Source organism: Ambystoma mexicanum, chromosome 9, assembly GCF_040938575.1.
Source record: "Ambystoma mexicanum isolate Mex_15411 chromosome 9, UKY_AmexF1_1, whole genome shotgun sequence".
Lineage (NCBI taxonomy): Eukaryota > Metazoa > Chordata > Amphibia > Caudata > Ambystomatidae > Ambystoma > Ambystoma mexicanum.
Window position 1 is genome coordinate 294,497,034 of NC_090931.1, and position 20,639 is coordinate 294,517,672.

Below are 20,639 nucleotides of genomic sequence, written 5' to 3' on the forward strand. Positions count from 1 at the left end.
TTTGACCTTTCTCTTAATTCGTTTATTGGTTTGCTGTTCAGAATGTCGTTCTCTTCCAACTTGAACCACTACGGCATGTTCCACGTGGCCAGCGTCAGCGACGTCCTTCTGGACAACTCCTTCACTCCTCCTTGCCAAAGGATGGGCGGCATGGTGTCTTTCCGCACCTTTGAAGACTTCGTCCGGTAGGTGCCCAATCGCACGCGGTCTGAGAAGGCCTCCTTCCGCCATTTTGAATGCTTTGCTGGGTTTTCGCCAGAGAATGGGATGAATGCTCTCCTCCACCGCATCTGAGGCTTTATAAGGCACTTTCCACAAGGCACACAACAGGGTCTAGTTATTTATATTTTCTAAAGCACAAAGCATAAAAGCAATGATAAAATGTGAGCGGTGAATGGCCAGCAGTGAAATGTGGGCGGCTTGAGAGGTTGAGCCTTCGCATCACAACACGTCTTACTGCTTAAATCCTGAGGTTCATTGATCCAAAAGTACATGCTCCGGAAATTGTGCAGATTTCCTGGCTGGAAGTTGCCCTCTACCTCCCAGAGTTGCCATGCAGCTGTATTGTACTTTTATCGCCTCAAAAGAAGCATAATCAGGAACATTCAAAATTAGGAAATGATTGGCGCCAGGAGGAATGGTAGCAAGAGTGAAGTTTTATTTAGAAAGAAGCACATATCATTAGCAGAAGGTTTGAAGATACCAAGAAAAAGACAACATATTAGTAGGATTTGAAAAAGCCAGGAGACGTAAGAGGCCAGAGCTGCTACCTACCCCAAGCAAAAAGTAGGCACAGGGAGCAGCTATGAGCTAATCTGGCTCATTACAAGACCCTCTGCTCACACAAACGTGTTATACAAAATACTGCGCAAACACTGGCATCTTTTGCTTTTGGACAAAGACGTTTGAGAGTACACTAGAGATAAACGTTTGATGATATTCAGGAAAGCTGGGACTATTAAACAAAAACTGGGCCCAGGCTTTATGGCACCAGCTGTATCCGAGAATGATAGTAAGTGGTTAATTACCAAGTCACTTGCTTTTTTAAAATCTTGCAACTGCAGGATGTGCTCAATCGCTGATGAAATTAAGAACTTCCCTACATGTATGAACAAAAAGATCTTCATCAGGACTGCTCATGTTTTCCATTTAGTAATTAGCATTTGTAATACGTTCTATGTGGGGAGCACGCAAAAGGGAGTTGGTTTTAGGATGGGTGAACATTTCTACAGGAGTCGCGCAGGAAATATGCAATATGCACTTGTGCGACACTGGACAAATGCACTCTCCAAGGAAGAAACAATTTCAATCCGTTTCTTTGGCTAAAATAAGTTTAAGAAAAAGGCAAGAGTTGGGAGGGTGCGGGGTGGGGGGGGGGGGATAAAAACGCCAAAATGAGTAGAAGAGAAACAAGTTATTTTGTAATTGGGAGTGATTGAGGGCTGTCTTAACATAAACAATGACAGCAATGCGTTCAATGGTATCACATAAGGTTATGCAAGAATATGAGATGATAAATAGACCCTCACTTCATGTAATCTACAGAGGGTACACCAGCATCAACGGGTAACATGTACTTCTGATTTGAACCTCAGTATTTTCCAAGGAAGACCCATACATTTAATGAACATATTTTGATAATTTCCATATGCATTTAGACATGTTTCACAGGACTAGAGGTTAAGTGGGATATACATGTCTTAATAATTTTAAATTGGGGTTTTTCAAATGCTAGTTTAATAGGAACAATGCATGATAATAACTTGTGTAATCATTTAAAGTGCAGTAGAAAGTTAACATAAATATTATCTTACTAATATCAGTACAGTACACCATGAAAATGATGGTGTTTTTAGATCCTGACAGATATAGAGACCTTGATGATAAATCTGGCAAAAGCTGTGAATAACAGCTAAACATGGCAACCGATAGGCATCCTATACTTAAATTGGATAGAGCATTGCTTTTTCCATGTTTATTAAGACCCTAGTCTTTATGTTGGTTTGAAGGTAGAGCTAGGGAACCATAGCCCTTTGGTTATGTCCATGTACATTTTGAGTACACACAAAACGTAAGTCATTTCTCTATGGGTACCTTTACTTAATGGTTCAAGATGGCGCCCAAAAATTTAGTCATTTAAATATGTTTATCAAACAATATTAAGTTCCAAGATAGCACCATAGTTAGATTGGATACACCAGTCTTTTCTGTGGTCTGGAGCATCTCCAACCTTGCATTTTGAAAGTAAGGCATTGGTAAAATAATATATTGGGGCATTCAGCATCCTACAGTTCATTGCATTATAGAGATGACATTTTGTAAGTATATACAATGTGTGGTCATGCCAAGAATGAACAATTATTGGTCTGTTTAGGTTTGCAGAGAAAATCCTTTTATAAAGGGATACTAGCATGGACAACAAACCACAGTGGGGAACGAACCGGTCTGCTGCCCAACATTAAACTAGATGTTTAATTCCAACATAAATACAGATTGGAACATTAAATAAGTTGAGGCCAGTCCATAATAAGCTCACCTTTAACAAATCAAGCCATTGTGATACTAGGGATCAGCAGTTATTTTCTTGGAACGGGAGGGATGTACTAACTAACTAGTACTAGCGATAGTGAACAAAGAAGAGGTTCTGGATACAAGAATGCTTTGAAGTTAACACCTCAGACATTACAAATTGCATTTCCATTTCAAAATTACATAAAAAGGACAACTCTTGAGTAAGTATTTGATTAATTTTGGTGTTTATTGGCGCTGGGTATTATTATGATATGAAGGCATTTTTGTGCACAATATACTGTACTTTTAATTACATATCAGAGCAACAAATTGTCCAGACTAAGCTATTGTTTTGAGATGCCTTGGGCTTCAAACACATAGAGGCCTTTAGTCTAAGCTAGACACAGACTTATGAAAGAGTTTCTATTGAAAGACCAGTAGGAATGAATGCGATTAACCAAAGAAAAGTCGCAAATTCAGTGGTTTAAATTGCTGACGGCAGGTTAAGTGATGTAAATTTGGCCTATAGAAGGCACACATGTTTGAGTGTATAACACTTTACTAACCGATATTGTACTCTTTTTGTTTTTGTGTCCTTTGTCAAAATGTGTTCTTTAGATTTGATCTATGGTGATTATTGTTCCATCTATTTATTATTATTATTGATCTTGTTATCTGAATATTAACAACTATTAACATTTCCAGTACGAGCCAACAGTTCCGCACTCCGCTATCAGAGTCTTCGGTAGTTAATCTCTTGTCTATAAAAAGTCTCTTGCCTCCGAGGAACTGATGTATTCCAAAAATAAGAAACCAAAGTTCCTTTCTGCTTGTACGTTGGGTGAGGCCTTCTCACTCTTGGATTCCCATCTTCCGGGCTCAGATCCTTCTCTAATATTAGCTTCCCTTCCTAACTCTAGAATGGGAGTAGGCTCGACCATTAAACAAATAACAAACCTGTCCAATTCAATCTAGTCAAAATAAAAAGCTCTATACTAAAGGAAAACTTACCTTGCCCTCCTTCTAAAATGACAAATATGTATATTTTTAAAAAGGAAAAATAGTGTCTCAAAAGAAATGTCAGAATGGTTTAGGTAACTCCCTTCCTCTTAGTTGTAGTCCTGAGTCCCATGCCCCTTCTTTCAATAACTTGTATGTTTCCAGTCCAGTTTTACAGCTGGCTTTGTTTTTCTAGATTCTGTCCCACCAACACAGATTGCCAGTTACCTTGTTGCAATCCCTTGCAACAGTTCTATTAATTCAGTCAATTGCTACATTTATCACATTCTAAAACCTTGCCAAAGTTTTCTGCATTCCTAGTTCGTGTTTTGAATTTGTGTTTACTTTTTAGGTTCTTAGTGTCTGGTAAATGTAATATAGTATCCCCACCTGCGCTTTTGTACATTTTTTTTTGTACAGAGATTGGCTCCTATACCTCTCTCTTACTTTGTCTCGTCATTACCTGTAGTCCACAGTGTATTTCCTGTAACTGTGTGTTGATCGCTGTTCTCAGAGAATGTTTCCACTGTTTGTTACGGCTTAATCCTGCATAGGCTTGTCTCGTGTAAGGGCACTTCTTGTTTGGGCCTATGGTTCCCGACACTGAAACCACTCTTGCTGCCCCTCAGCCATGGGCTTGCACGTTGAGTATTGTGAGAAACCTTAGTGAATTCTCCCCAGCAGACCTTGAGAATCCCCTATTCAGTTGACCAGGGAAGGGCTGGCGCTCTCAGATCCCAACCCTGGGGGTGGACGAGCAAGGGAGGATCACCTGGGTAGAGGAGCCCAGGGTTATGCTCAGGGGAATGCCCCAGGTGAGACGCGATACTACCTCCTTTTCAATAATCCACCATCCCCTCCACATCTGGGGAATCCATTACACTCTTTTGCACTTAGAAACCACATTCCCCAGAATCCCTGTTTCCTACCTGAATACTCCCAGTCATTCTTCTTCGTGTCCCTTTGATTATTCTTTTGCGAAACCCCCGTATACTGCATTGACAATACACTACTGTTCCCACAATCCCCCCCTGTTCAGGTCACAATAAAATCTCTGATCTTTTTTGTTCATTCCACAACCCCTACCAATCGCATTGTTCCGAATTTACCCAGCTGCCTAGTACGAAGGCTATCCTCGTATAACACCTTTTCTCCATCCTACCCCATAGGATACTCAGGAATTCTACCGCCCTCCTTTTCCAACCCGAACACTTCCTTACATTGTGACAGAGAACGGACAATTGCTTAAACTGTTAACCTGATATGTCACAACCCAAGTGTTAGGCAGGGTCAGACAATTAACCAGAATCACACACACATGACAGGCCTTTCTCTTCTCCGCAGGGATAAAAGGTGGAGCACAAGAGCGCTATACGAGTAAGGCAGACCGCACTTCTATAGAGCTAACTCAGCACGGCAGTTCAAGAGGAGGAGAAAGATGGCGCAAACCGAGAGGGTGACTAGGAGAAAAACGACCTTGCCTTTTCCGACCAAGGCCTGTGAAACCTCTGCAGAAGGAATCGTAAGACCGCAAACAAAAGCCAGCGTGTGTTGCAGCAGATGTCAATGCTACACAAGACCCTCCTCCGCTGATAACCAAGCCGGGGAGAGACGTTTGTCTCTGTGGTACCAACCTTTACTCCAAAGAGAAGGAAAGCCAAGCGGTTCATCACAGCCGGTGAGTTGAGGGTAGAGTTGATAAGAAACCAAACTGTGTTGAATGAAAAGTAGTAAACGGCTAATTGAACAGTGAAAGCATAAAGAGCTATTGATGCTTAAAGGGGAAAAACCAGCAACAGAGGAGTCAGGCACCACGTGGTTGCTCACTCAGGAAACTCTGGGCGATTACCCGATTGTTGAAACTACCATTACCAGAAGGCCCTGGGAAAGGCGAGAAGGGGGTCAAAGCGGTCATACAGGGGTCTTGTAAAATCCTCTGTACAATCGAAAGTCTTTGACCGACAGATGATTGTGAAGCTAAGGAAAGTGAATCCTGCATCGTACGAGTTGAATGAAAAGGGCACAAGTTTCAAGATTGGCAAGAGTGAACCCGCAAGAGGGATGCAGATAAAGATGGGGCGAATTCTAAAGTCCTGAAATGCGGTGTGTTGACAAGAGTGAACCCAGCCGAGGGATGTTCACAGTGAACAATATAAAAAAGACATTATGATTTGTGAATGTCACCAAGAAAACTGCATTGAACGCCACAGTGTACCAGATCGGGGGAGGCGAACAGTCGAGTCAGATCTGAGCCCGGAAGAGGGGGAACCAATGGTGAGAAGCCAACACCCACCGACCTGTGAATGCAACAAGGAAAAGTAGAAGAGGGAACGCCTTTGAATGCATACCATGCCAGAGTGAACCCAACAAAGAGAAGCCGATATTCGAGAGGGGTCTGAGCCCGGAAGAGGGGGAACCCAGAGGTGAAGAGCTATCACCTAAATAAAATCAGAGAAGAACTCTAGAACTTTAGGTTGAATCTTTGTTCTGATACTTTGAACCTGCCAGGCGCTCAAAAGCAAGAAAACATAGCTATCGGAGGCCCTGGTATCATTAAGGATCATTCTAGGGATATGTGCCCGGAAGAGGGGGATCCAAGGGTGAAAGGCATCACCCAACGTGCAAGCAGAAAATATGTTTTGTTTATTATTTTTTTGGATACATCAGGTACATGGATTCCCACTTTGCCCTGTGCTCAAAACGTGGGAAAGGGAGACCCCGACTACCGCATCTGACTTATTATTTGTGAACACTTCTTTTTTTTTTTCTTATAAACATTATCCCACACTTGTTTGTATTTAGTTGTAAGGATTGGCAATAGGTTTTATCTTCGTATAGGCCCTTTTATTTGACAAGACGCCACTAGGACTGCCTTATTATTATTTGATGGTTGAAGCTTGCTCCCATCATAGATTTAGGTTTAGATTAGGTGTTTTCCAACCGACCTATACAGTTTAATAGACACCCTTGAACTGTGATCACTTGTGTCTGTCTTTAATGTTGCCACCATGAGTTCCTTACAGTATCTGTTGGTATCACATGCACAGAGGCATTGAGTGTCCCTTATATCAGTGGGTAGTCCTTGGCCAGACTTGTATACACCTGTAGTGGGATCCCATATTGCTTGTCCAGTGAATGGTTCCCATTCCTTCTTGTTCAGCGTCATGGTCTCCCTTTTCATACTCCTGTTGCATGTGCTTGCCTGTCCCCTCTCATCAGCTTAGCCGGTTGCCCCTCTGCACATCTTGACAGAAACACATCTGAGAAGTTCTCCTGTTTCTTGGAGACACGGCTCCCTCGCCATGCTTCTTCTAGTCGCCTTACCCTGCAGACTTCAGCATCTTGGCATTCCGTTCCCCACTGGCTTGTCCTTGGCCAGCCCAGTGTCTCAGCTGCTCATCCTTCATGCCTCTCAGCTAGCTCCTCACCATGACTCTCTTCTTGTTTAAGTTCCTCTTTTATGCAGCTGCCAATCACTAATAGATTGCAGGCGTAAGGTATGGGAGTCAAGTGCCTGACCTTGTCTGATCTCATTAGTGGGACATGGCTGTCTTGGGCGATAGTATTCCTCCCTTTCTCTCTTCTTCCTCTCAGTACTATATGTATGCATTCCATAGGGAATCTGCATTGCTTGCAGAGGTCCCTTCCTTGTCTCAGTAATGGCTAGTGGTGTGAAAGGGGGACGGGATAAGGGTGACAATACCCTATAAAGTGAGGGAGAGCAGGGTGTATTCAGGTTGGAAAGCAAGGGATTTTTGTGCGTTTTTCTCTGTAATTTCATGTCCTCATCTTCTTTCTTGACTGGGGTGCCCTATTGCCATTCGTTCTATTAGTGGAGTCAGAGCAACACCCCACAAATTCCTTGCAACAGTATATCTCTCCCGAATGGAAGGTATTGTGAGAAACCAGAATGGTCTCACCCACTAGTCCCTGGAGATTTCTCATCCAGGTGGTCAGGACACAGCCATCGCTTTTGGATCCAGTTCTTGGGGGTGGACCAGTGCGCGAGGATTACCTGGGTGAGGGGCTTAGTGGGAGTGGGACACCGGATGGTGAGACGCAGTATCCCCTTCCCTATAACACCTTTACCCCATCCAAAAAGGTAGGATATTTAGGAACTCTACCCCCACCCCCTTTTTACAATGTGAACACTTTCACACAGACAGCCCGCTATGGGAGAAAACAGACTAACACTCGAGCAGTATACCTGACATGTCCCAATACAATGGCCATGCAAGATCAGGCAATTACTGACCATCACACACACACCTGATTTCCATTAAGCTTCCCCACATGGATAAAAGGCGGTGCACGAGAGCACACTCTGGGCGAGGCAAAGCACAGGAGGAAACAGCAGTTTCGAGACGACAGCTGAACGAGAGAAGAGAGACGGCAAAAAAGAAGGGGATCGTAAGGAGGGAAATTCCCTTGACCTTTTCGACAAGGAACTGTTACTTTCCAGAAACCTCGAATAGAAAGCATAAGAACAGGAAACCAGGCTGAAGAATCCTGCATTGTGTATTGGAGATGCCCGCGGCCCTCCGACGTCCGTAATCAAGGCAGGGAGAAGCAGCGGCTACCGTGGTACCGTCCTTTGCTACAATAACAAAGCAGCATCAGTAAAATCAACACAGCCGGTGAGTTGGGGAGACTGATACAAGACCAATCTTTGTTGAAGCCATGGTTACAAGCAGCAACACTGTATGGCGAACACTGGAACAAACATTGTTATAATGCGTGTGATAAGAGACGCTAGTGAAGTTGAACTGCTGATGAGTGATTGAACTTTAAAAGTAAGATATAATACCTTTGACAGAGTGATCCGGCACCGCGTGGGTGCTCAATCTAAGGTCTCTGTAAGTTATCCAGCTGAGAAGTGGCAAACGTTAAAGTGAGAAAAAGGTTATATGAAGAAGAGAAAAAGTAATTGTGAATCAAAGTGGTCCTGTGACGGGTTGAGCAAAATCCTGCGCACAGTCAAAAGTCTTCGATTTTGATGAAGTAAAGAAAGTTTGAAAAAGTAGATACATTTGATCCGAGCCTGGCGAAGGGAGACCAATTGAAGGTTTTGTGTTATAGTGGGTCTGAGCCTGGCAGAGGGGGGCCCGGGATGAACAGTAGATCACACAAGAAGTTGTACATGTGAAATCCGAAGAAGAACAGAACTTTCATGTTTGTTGTGTTGCATCCGGCTCACTGAAATAAGAGACTTTGATTGGCCAAGAGAAGGCCCTTATTTGTGAGGTTTTGAACTTCATCCTCGTGCTAGAGAAGCCAGAGAGTGTGCTAAGCTCGAATATATCCCCTTGTCCCGTGCTGAAAACGTGGGAAAGGGAAGCCAATGGCTTGAATATCCTGACCTATCATTTCTTGAACACTTTCCTTTTGCATAACATTGTTTCCCACACTATTTGTGTTTAGAAGTAAGGATTGGCAATAGGTTTATTAGTATAGGCCCTTTTATTTTGACAGACTCGACTACGACTGCGTTATTATTATTTGATGCTCGTAGCTTGCTCCCATCTTTAGATTTAGGATTAGATAGGCATTTTTCAAACCTAATTGAAATTCAATAAAAACACCCTTACACTGTGATCACTTGTGTCTGTCTCACTGTTTGCTACCATGCCTTCCTTACAGTATCTTCTTTAACTATTGCCTCTTCTTCACTTCGGGAACAATGTTTACAATCTCTCTGCAATATTTTCCTCTTTGCTTTGCCAATGCTGTTTATAGTCTTTCTGATGTATTGCCCCCTCTTGGCTTTGGCAATGTGGTTTATAGTTTTCTTTCAATATCGCCCCCTCGTTATTTTGCTAATATGGGTTTCTGTCTGGATTAATTAGTGCCCTCTCTCTGTTTTGGCAATACTCTTGGCTTTGGCAATAATAATGAAACTCAGATGCCCTTGGGCTTGGCGCGCTATAAAATGTCAAAATTAATAAATAAATACACCTCTTTCAAAGTTCTCATAACACCTATATGACTTCCTTTCATTAGTTTGATATTCAAAATAATGATTAGTAGCCCGCGGTTAACTATGGAGCGTTCCGGGATTACCTGACAAAGGTAAACTCACTGGTTTCTTTATACGCGTCTGCTGGATTTGCTGCCACTGTCAGTTCTGCTTCTTCTGCTTTCTGTACGACAGACGGCTTTGGTCCTATTCCTGCGGCCTGCGCCGATCGGGAAGGGAGCTTTTGTCACTCCTCGTGCACTTTGTTGTTGCTCGCCAGCCACCGGCATAAGGCATTTAATAAGGAGAGCCTCTCCACAGGTAAAGCCTTTCAAAGCACTGCTTCCCTTTGCATGGCCTCTAGACTTCAGGTTTTCTAGCTCGAAGACCCTCTCTAGACCGACATCTACTTTAAAGACAGCAGCTCTGTTTTTCTGCTTCTGCTGCTGTAACTGTGGCTGGCAACTTCTTCTGCTGCTCCACCTTCTTGTTTTAATGGCCTGCACCTAAAGGGGCCTTAAGTATTCAGAGGTGCCACTCAGGTGTGGGTCATAAGAACCACTAGACTGCATAAGCACTTCTGCAGCTCTAAGCTCCTCTTCTTCGTCCCAGTACTTTGGGAATCCCCAATGTTCTGATTCCTTTTTACATCACTAACTTCAAATCCAACCTTATTTAATTTACTCTGTTTATTCAATAGATCTTTAGGGAATGATTTTAAAGGATGTTATGTTTTATTCTTGGCTTCATAGCTCAAACCGAAGGGAGAATCATAAGCGCCAGACACTAAGGTATTATTGTTTGGATGCTTATGTTGATCATAATTGTTCTTAGTACTACCAAGGTTGGTAGTATTGGAAAGGGAAGTCTCACTTTGACAACAAGCCATAAGATATTCTGGTATCATTTAAATCTCCCCCTCCGAGGAAGAGAAACGGAGTCATCCCAATCCCTTGGGGCCCTTCTCCTCCCAGACGATCCACCCGGCTAATACCACCTCCAGGGATAGGATCAGGTAGCGGCTGCCTTCCCCATGCCACTTGAGAGGAGACTTTAGGCAGGTGCTCTGTGAGGGCTCTGCAGGATTCATCACATGGGCCAGCAATAAGAACATGTTGGCGGGGGAACCTTTCTGGCCTCCATGGCCCCAGGCCAGGGTGGTCACCAACGCGCCACTGAAAGGTTGGGGTGCTCATTGCGAGGACTTGCAGGTGAGCAGTGTTTGGTCAACGATGGGAGCACAGTGGCCATAAACATGCTAGAGCTGGCGACAATCAGGTTGGCCCTGACAGTGTTCACGCCCTCTCTACAAGGGAAGCACGTCCTGATTATGACAAACAATGCAGTGGCCATGCACTACCTGAAAAAGCAGGTTGGCGTGCGCTCCTTCCCCCTTTGCAGAGAGGCGATGCAGCTGTGGTTCTGGCTTTTGGCGAATCAGATCTCATTCTCAGCAGTGCATCTGGCAGGGAAAGAGAACGGATTGGCGGACACTCTCAGCAGGCAGAGCACAGTCTCAAACGAGAGGGAAGTGTGCCAAGAATTCCTGGAAGAGGTCTTCTCTCAGTGGTGTACCCCAGCAGTAGATCTGTTTGCCACAGAGTCCAACAAGAAGTACAGACGGTTTTTCTTGAGGGAATTCCTGATGAGAGGTGCACTGGGGGTGGCGTTTCTGGTGGACTGTACCTTCCATCTTCATTACGCTTTCCCTTGGATTCCCATCATTCCTTTGGTTCTCAGGAGGTTGAGGAGATTCCGAGCGACCGTGCTCTTGATCGCTGCCGATTGGTTCTCGGATCTCCTGGTCTTGGCCACCTGCCCACCTCTCTGGATGCTTCGTGGCCGGATCTTCTGTCTCAGTTGGAAGGTTGTGTGCTCCACCCAAACCCAAAATCTCTCAACCTACATGCATGGCTCTTGAGAGGATGACGTATGACGACTGGGACCTCTCAGAAGAAGTTTTGGAGGTGCTGCTGGCTGCACATAGACTTATCAACAAGATTGCTGTATGCATGCAGGTGGAGAAGATTTGAGGCATGGTGCAGGGAGCAAGAGGTAGACCTGATCTCTTGCCCCACCACTACAGTGATGTAGTTCCTTCTGTCACTGGTCTCGTCAGGCCTTCAGGTGACCACAGTCAAAGGATACTTGGCAGCTTTGTCTGTGTTCAAAAGGTCTCGTATCAAGGGTCCTTTTTTACAATCCATATTATGACCCAATTCCAGAAGGGCCTTGCAAATAAGTTTCCTCCTGTCCCTTTTGTTGTTACAGACTGGGACCTTAATTTGGTCCTCACGTTACTTATGCAGCTCCCTTCGAGTCTTTGCATTCATGCTCTATACGTTTGCTGACCGTGAAGACCGCGTTCGTGGTGGCCATCACGTCAGCCAGACGGGTCCGCGATATGCAGGCCTTGTCATGCAACCCACCTTTTCTTCGTTTAAGTTACCGTGAAGTTGTGACCTGGGATTCTGCCCAAGGTGGTATCAGAATTTCACCTGTCCCAGGCCTTTGACCTTCCTATCTTTTGCCTGCCACCACACCCCTCCAAGGAGGAGGAGCAGTTCCGGAACAGGCTAGACCCAAAAAGGGCACTGAGTTTCTACTTTGCCAGACAGTGGCGTTTCGGAAGGTGGACCAATTGTTTGTGTCTTCTCTATGGCTAAGAAAAGTTTGGCTGTGTCAAAGCAGACCATCTTGTGGTGGATCACGCATTGCATTTCTGAATTCTACCACAATGCGCAGAAAGAACTTCGTCCGGGCATCAAAGCCCACCCCACTAGAGGGGTGGCTGCCTCTTCGGCCCTGCAAAGGGGAGTGCCGGTTAAGGGCATTTGCCGGGTGGCAATCTGGTCCTCCCTGCATACTTTTACCAAATACTACTGCCTGGATGTGGCCCGTGGAGCTGACACTCGATTTTGGGAGGGCGTTTTTGCAAAATGTCCTCCTCTATAAGGCTTTCATCCCGCCTCCTTCACGGATACTGCTTGGGGTGTCTTTCTGATGAGGAATCTGCAGGAGGAAGGCAATCAAATGAAAGAGAATTATTTAACATAATGTTCTTTCTATGGATTCATCTCACAGAGATTCCTCATCACCCTCCCATCCATCCCTGCTATGAAGGTTCTTGATGTTGCAGGCGACTTCTCTGTTGGGAGGAAGAGGTGGAGCTCTTGTGCGAGGGCTACCGCACACTTCCTTTTGGGTACTGCATTCTTTCTGTGGCACCTTTTTTCCTCCCAAAAATCTTTTTTTAAAGTTAGTTTCTTTTCACTTTTTTCTTACCAGTTACGGCTGTTTAGCCGGACCATTTTCCTCTGCAGCGGCTGAGCTCGTGGCGGCGTGGGGGGGAGATAAAGAAGGAACTGAGGTACAGGGGTGTAGTAATGTATTACATGTATGATGACCGTCCCGTCCGGAGCTATCGTCCGAGGCATCGAGGCAAGATGGATCGATGACGGAGTCGAAGTGCACTATGGCCCCTGTCGAAATGTTTTCTGAGCAGCTGACGCTGGAATGGATATCTATCTGATGAGGAATCTGCGGGAGAAGAATCCATAGAAAGAACATTACGGTAAGTAATTTCTCCTTTTGGAAGTAAAGGGTGCCTTGTGTCAAAAGAAACCTTTCCTCCTTCTCCACCAAGGTAGCTTCCTCTATAACCAGATGGTATTGCCCATTATGATTACCAGCCATCTCGTGTGTAGGGTACCGTGCTCAGTAGAACGGCTCAATCATTTTCATTGCTCAGATTATTGGTTTAGGGATAGTGTCATGGGTCCATCCCCTGGAGGAATGTGCTCCCTATTTTCCATTCTGTGGTATATTGGAATTTACTCTGTCTGAATCTGGGTGCCCTGCAGCAAGCAGGGTACCTACGTCTGGACATACCTTCTCTGACATAGTGAGATAAAGCGAGGCAGAAACATGTCTGGGGTTGCTTGTGGTCTTGTGCTGAAGGAATGTGACCTAGCAGTTCACACTGAACTGCCCTTTTTGAAGCCATGTTTCCATTGTACACTGTTTCTAAGTGCCCCTTGTTTTTGAAGACAATTGGACAGAAGCCTGAGCTTCGCCCCCTAGCTAGCCATTCTAGGACCCACTACGTCCTGAGGTTCTCCTTCAGCCGAGGATAAGCCCAAACTTCCACGACCATCTCACCTGGCGGAGAAGAGATGTGAACTTCCCTCAAGGTGATGCAGAGGAGCAGGTGGATGCGTTTTTCCTGGCTCGTGCCCCCTCAGTGCCGTAATATTGGAATAGCAGCAGGAGAGCTCTATGTGGGACCCCATGTCTAGTCCTTATACTGCATCGACTGTATGTCATACCGAATGTACCCTCGTACTGAAAGAGTGGAAGGATGTCCGCACGAACCATTGAACATCATGGAGCTCTGAGTGAAATCTGATGAAGACAGAGTGATCATATGAAAAAGATATACAAGGATATACTGAAACAATATGATAATACTAGTAATGATGTAACTGCAGTGACAAGAGAAACCTGTACAAAATGATAAAGAAACCATATATACAAAGAAGATAAAGTAGCTTGCTGACTAATAAGTGTAAATACGCAGTAATGCAAGGTAGGTGAGATATATAGAAGCTTGCTACAGAGGAAAATATAACGTGGCAAGGGCGGCCATGATAGGAAAATGGATGCCGGCTCATATTAAGACTCAATCCAGCTACATCAGAGACAGACCAGTGATGTAGAGCCAGTAGATGGTGGAGAAACAGCTTTATGTGCAAAATAAAGAGGAGTCTATGTTGGCCTGGGATCAAGGGTGCTATTTTAAGGAATCATTGCAAGGCACAAAGGGAGGCAGACAGATAAGCCATGTACGTAAGACATATATATCTTGGATTAAAGAAGAAGAAAACATTTGCAAGAGCCAAGTATTGGACAATTAACAGTGGGTACGGTCTATACAAGATGAAGTGAGCAGGTCTTTCGAGGCCAAGAGAAGCAAGAACACCCAGTATAAGTAAATCAAATAGCTGTAAATAAGAGGTCGAAATTGACAAATTTGCAGTCTCCTCACATGTGATTCAGAAGTCGAAAACAATGGCTTTTCATTAAGACTCGGATGAAGATAGTGATGTTCTTACAGTCCCTCAAATTTCCCAGAACAGAGAGCAGGCTACAAGGTGAACTACAGACGGGAAGCATTGTTTTATGGTTGGACTGATTAAAGATGATGGATTAATTGGGAAAGTGCTGAGTAATCTGACAGGACTCGAGCACCTGGGCTTCATTTTGCTTACATGCTGCTAGCAAGCCAAAAGTCCAAGGTTGGGTGAGCATGCCAACCAATCAGAGAGTCTATGGGGCAACGTGCTAAACAATGTTGCATAGACCAATCTGCTATCATTTTCTCTGCTATAATCAGCATTCTATGTATTTAGAAGTAGTTTGAGGCGTGCCCTACAGATAAGGGGCAGCCAATGACATACTAACCTCTATGTATACCATAGGTACATATGTTCCCTTAACCAACCCTTCCCTTCAATAGGTTTTGCAGTTTGCCACGCAGGATGACGTCATAGATGACACATATTGGGGTATATAACCTCTGTATAATCAAGTTTGTGTGAGTTTGTGAGCATCAGTCCGTTGTTCGCCAGTTCACATTGCTTTATTGAATTGAGAATAAAGTAGTATTTTGCCATATTTTCTGAGTCTGTCCGGTTATTTGGTCTGAGATCATTATTGGTAATTCCATCTATCAGAAGAGACGCTTAAAAAATAACTCAATAAGTATTCATCCTATAAGGAGTTTCCCTTCCCTTAAGCATTATGAATTGACACAGTATAGTAAATAACTTCAATAAAACCTCGAATGAGTATGTCTCATCTGTCACATTTTAGTATACATGGTGTCCTTTGTGGCAGGATGAGATAGACCAGGGTTCACCATTTTTAACTGTGCTTATTCAAAATAAAGATCTTAGTGTTGCCCTACTTAACAAACCTAAAACTATGGCGCTCGTCTTCAGTTTTAAAGTCCAAAACAAGTGTCTGTCCTTAGTCCCAAAACAAACCTATACGGAACCTAACACTAATACTAGACAACGAGAGACCAGCCTTTCTCCTGGGACAGAAAGATAGCTTTCCAATGAAAATATCCCTTTACAATATTGAATCTTCAAATAGCGCTTGAATATTTAATTCATCATTTTGTCTAGTTCTCTTATAGGACTTCTCCACATCCTGCTCTTTATCACTCCTTGTTTTCTTGACTTCCTCTCCTGAAGAGTATTAACCCCTATCTTTTCCTGTATCTTGTTCTTATCAATTAATAATCTCCCTTTCTCTTTTCTACTATTGATTCCACCTTTAGGATATCACTTCTCATGTCTCTTTGCTTCCTTGTTTCTTCCCTCAGGTCTGTGTATTGTACCCATGCGTCATATTCATTCTTCCTAAGGTTTTCAATACTACTGGGGTGAGTAATTAGAGTCCTTTAGTAATTCTCACTCTTCTCATGATTCTCGGTACTAGCGGGATGAGTAGGATGAGTCCCGTAGGTTTTCTCACTCTTCTTATCTTGCCAATTTGAGTTTAGCCAGTCGATATTGCCACCCTCTTCCCCAGGTCTTCCGCTATTCCTGTTACCTTCCTGGATTCCGGTTTGCATCACCCAGTTGGCGTCCCTCTTTGGGAATTCACTTCGTTGATGTATGATGACTCTCGTGTTTCTGTTTATTCTGTTTATTCTGCTTCCCAGTACTTTGTGGATTGTGGTATCTGCTCCCAGAGGATTTATCTCATTCTTCTCTTCTTGGCCACCATGCATCAGGATAACTTCACTTCCTTGCTTTAGTTCCTTCTTGAATACACCGCTCGGGATACCCTTCCACTGACGGTATTGGTACAGAGAGTTTTTTCTTCTCTCGTCGTCCTCCGCCAGCCACCTCTTATGAGCAAGTCCTTCCTAGACTGCTCGTCCACTTCGTAGCCTCTTCGTAGGCTTTCTCCACACCAGTGTTCATCATGGCCCTGTTCCTCCGTGCTTCTTTGCTGTCTGGAGGTCAGTGTCTCTTCCTCCCCATAGCATGTTTGAAACACCCGGGTCTCTTTCCATGTTTGCTTTGTTCCTCCCACTTTTATGCCCCCATACTGAGGCTTCCCCAGTTTCCACAATAGTCCTTTCTTTGTGTTGGTGTTATGCTCAGCCTAACTCCATTGGGTTTCTTCGTCCCAGTGTCAGGCATTTCTTTGTTTTTTCCTACAACTTGGTGTTTACTCGTTTCAGTACCAGATAGATATGTATCTTCAATAGAGACAGTACAATAACAGATGTAGGCGGATTCTGGTTTTGTATCTATTTCTTTATTGGATTCTTGAGTGAGATGAAAAGGGAGTTCCTCTGCGGAATAGGAGTCCTTATCCCCAAAGGGGAGTCTCTCCCTGTGCGATCCTGCTTTCTGCCACCCCTAGGCGAAATGGCTAACCTCCCTAGTCTCACAAGGAAAGTCTCCCCCGTGGGGAGAAGTGACCGAATCCCACAATTCATCACACCTTCCTTCTTGCTTCTTCAACATGCTCATATCTTCGCTTATTTCAGTAACTGTGCAAGATGAGCTAGAGTTTAGACTCCAGGAAAGGGAAAGAACAAACCTCAGATTGCCCGGTTGCCAGCCTGAAAGCGCTGTAACTTGGGTTTTGGATAGGTTAGCGGAGGTGACGTCCTCTGCTCGGAAGCTAATCAAAGTATAGACAATGTCCCTTTTCATGGTATCAGGTAATATTATCCCCACCAAAAATATCGCCGTACATATGGTCGTCTGGAACGGCCATAGGCGATATTTTTGGTGGGGATAATTTATGGGGTAAATGGGTGGGGGGGCTGCAGGGGCGTCCCCCGCTCCCTTTAAAAATATATGGGGGTTGCGGGGTGTCCCCCGCAGGTTCCATGGGGTAACATCGCCGCACAAATATGGAGACATTTTTGTATGGCGATATTTTTGCGGGGATATTATCACCTGGAACCCTTTTCATTTGTTAAAAGTAACAGCTGACTGTCAAAGTGGATCACATGAATGATATTGTTGTTTTCTTGTTGTTTTCAGAATCTTTGATGATGTGATGAGTTGCTTCTCTGACTCCCCTCCTCAAAGCCCAACATTCCCTGAAGCTGGCCACACGTCTCTGTATGATGAAGATGACAACAAGGTAAGCATTTTACTGACAAAATAGCAGGGGTCATAGTTGTTGTACCCTGAATAACGGCCCCTTTGATTATCAAGTTTATGGTCGTGAACCTATTATTAATACACTTATGAATGTTGCACAAGGAACAAACCCACATATAGGTAACCATTATCCCCACAAAACCCAGCAAATAACTTGCCTTCAACTCTGAGCCCTTCCATTTGCGGTCTGTTAGGATGTTTTTCAGAACCACTACTGGTGCTGGGTGCTAGGGGAAAACTGAAGTTTGATAGCTGGAACCTTTTAAATTAATCAGAATTTACTGTCATTGCTCCGGGCAAGCCTCCAGACCTTTGTTTTTTAGCATGGATTCTTGGAACCAGCCTTAGTGGACCTGGGATCAAGGGTTTGGCGTAAACTGCAATTAACATACTTAATAGCTTTCTCAGCAATACATTCTCCACCCACGCAAGTACAAAAAGAATCTATTCAGCCAGACATTTGTATTAAGTCAGAATACCAAAAGGTGAGCAACACAATATATACTATCACCGCTGTGTGTCCAAAAGGGACACGCACCACACTTCAGATTTTACACAGTTTTAGTAGCACCATTGTAACAGTGGCCTAAAGTGGGAAGAAAATGTTAAAACAATATATGGCAGGCCTCACAATGCTATAGGGCAATACCATTCCACAGTAGCTAAACTTAACAAGTCCAATCCCTAACCTAGAACCACGTGTTCAAAAAAGTTCAAGGTAAGTTACTTAAGTTAGGGTTATTATGGGGAGTTTTAAAAGTTGATACAAGTTCTCTAGTAGAGAATAATGGGGCTCAGGGTGGGAGATAGTACTAGTAATTGAACCAATCTGTAAAGCTAGGTTTCCTGTTTAGGAAATAGGCAACTGCCATTTCTAGTCATATGTGGGGACCCCAGTCAGGGTTCCTATGGTCATGTTCCACCATCAAAAGCAAGGCATGTGCAGTTTCAGGGTAGAACTTTACACCTGTTGAAATTAATGGTGACCAGGAGGCAATAAAACAGGTAAGCAACCCATCCCCTCAAGCCCTAATCTAGATGAACACAACCCCAGGCAAGCCCGGGCTTTTGGGGGCAATGGCTTTCACCATAGGTTCCAGCATTAGAGGTTCATGGGTCGTGACCTCAGAGCGTTCTTTGGATGACAGCTGGGTATGGTGATTCCGGTCTCCATCAGCGACCTAACAGAATTGATCACCACCAGGCTAGACTTGCATGTAGCTGCAGAAAGACTGCTGCAACAACTTCCCTGATGATGGATGACTCCAGGACACCTAAGACAGGATGAGCCATTGGAGTGACCGTAAAAGGGCCTGCAGACACAAGGACGAAGGATTGCAGGTCTCTGACCTCATCAAGACTTTTCTTTTTGTTAGTGAGCAGCAGCAGTGCAGTGATGTCCAAGTTCCATGATGAGAAAGCACTGCAAGTTTCACAGCACCAGGCAGTAGAAGATTTAGGCCACAGGAGAAGTCCACAAGCACCATCAGGATGATCTTAGCGACGTAGAACAAGAAACTGGTTAAGCCATCCAGCTGTGCGGCAGATGGCCTGCCCAGAGGTGGTACTGTAGACTCATGTGCTTCAGATTCTTGTCTCCAGTGGTCGACGGAAGAATGGATCCAGATGCTCTCCTAATTCCTATCAGGGGACCTGTTACATTCAAGTTTCCGCGTAGTTATTGAATGATGTACAGCCAGCATAGACACAGCCATGACCTGCCAAACGGTCTAGAACGTGTATTGGGGCTGTTTGTAATTGTAATTGTTTATTTGTACATCGCTTATACACAAGTGCTTCAAAGCGGGAAGGGAGCGAGGGAATACAGTAGTCATTCTTAGGCCTTGAGGTTTCCGAATGATCTAACCAAAAAAGTAAGTAGTGTACTAGGCCTGACAGCATTTCTCCTAGTACAAGTGCATAAAGTGTATCAGGTGAAACCAGATTAGGGAGGGACACGACAGAACTTACTAGGCCTAGTAAATTCAGGTCATGCTAGTGTACAGACGGAAGTGCAAGGGAAGGGGAGGGAGAACAAGTGCGCCCCAGTCCAGCAGGGTCCTGGGTTAAGTGCAGAGAGGTTACCCCTCTCATGGAACGTATGGTGAAAGTGCAGCAGTGCTGAGCATAGTGCAGAGGCCTGGAGGCAAGTGCAAAGATTTGCAGGGGAGCCTGGCACCTGTGAGGCTCTGGAGGTGCGCCAGGCAACGAGTCAGCAAGCTGAGCAGAGGGGGGGCTGATGAAGGAGCGAGGCTGGAGCACAAGGAGTTGGAGGAGGCAGCGCGAAGGGCTCTAGAAGGAGAGTATTTAGGAAGAGAGCGTTGTGGATAGTGCGGGCCCCGGCCCCAGAAAGCCTTGTGGACTATGCATAGGGTCTTGAACTCGATCCTAGCAGCACGGGGAGCGAGTGGAGGGATTTCAGCGCCAGAGAGATGCAGTCCCTGGGATTGAGGCCAAGGATAAGCCTTGGTGTTCTGTTCTAGATGAGGTGTAGCGGACGGAGAGTAGAAGTAAGAAGTCCAGCCTAGAGGCTCACCACCTCGAGAGCTCTGGTTCTCTCTAGGCTGGACTAGTTAAGTTAAGTTTGTCTGTCCTGACCTGACCACCGCACCTTTTTCTGTCCCCCTCCCTAGCTTGGTTGAAACTGTAACACTCATGCACTTGCACTAGGAGAAATGCCATCAGGCCTAGTATTCTAGCTTTCTGTTAAGATCATTTGGAAACTTCAAGGCCCGAGAATGATTACTGTATTCCCTTGTTCCCTTCCCACCTTGAAGCTCTTTGAAGCACTCTACCTGTGTAAATAAATAATTCCATTCCATAGAGAGAACGAGGGCTCTGGAGACGGTGAGCCTTTAGTGGAAGGTGAGAAAAGGTAGAATACTTCTGACTAGGTGCAGCTTGTAGTGGGACTATTTGGAGTTGTCCGAGATGTGCGAAAAGAAGGAGAGAGTGGAGTCGAAAATGACCAC

The 20,639-nt window shown here is 44.6% G+C and overlaps 1 protein-coding gene across 3 annotated transcripts in view; it reads left to right on the top strand.

Annotated features, from left to right (window-relative positions):
• Positions 1 to 20,639, top strand: part of ACACA (acetyl-CoA carboxylase alpha) — a 1,281,346-nt gene that overhangs the window by 629,971 nt on the left and 630,736 nt on the right. For all 3 annotated transcript variants that reach the window (XM_069614682.1, XM_069614683.1, XM_069614684.1), the window contains 2 exons: positions 42 to 185; positions 17,545 to 17,647. In XM_069614682.1, the coding sequence (XP_069470783.1) occupies positions 42 to 185; positions 17,545 to 17,647 (247 nt within the window). The remainder of the gene's footprint in view (positions 1 to 41; positions 186 to 17,544; positions 17,648 to 20,639) is intronic.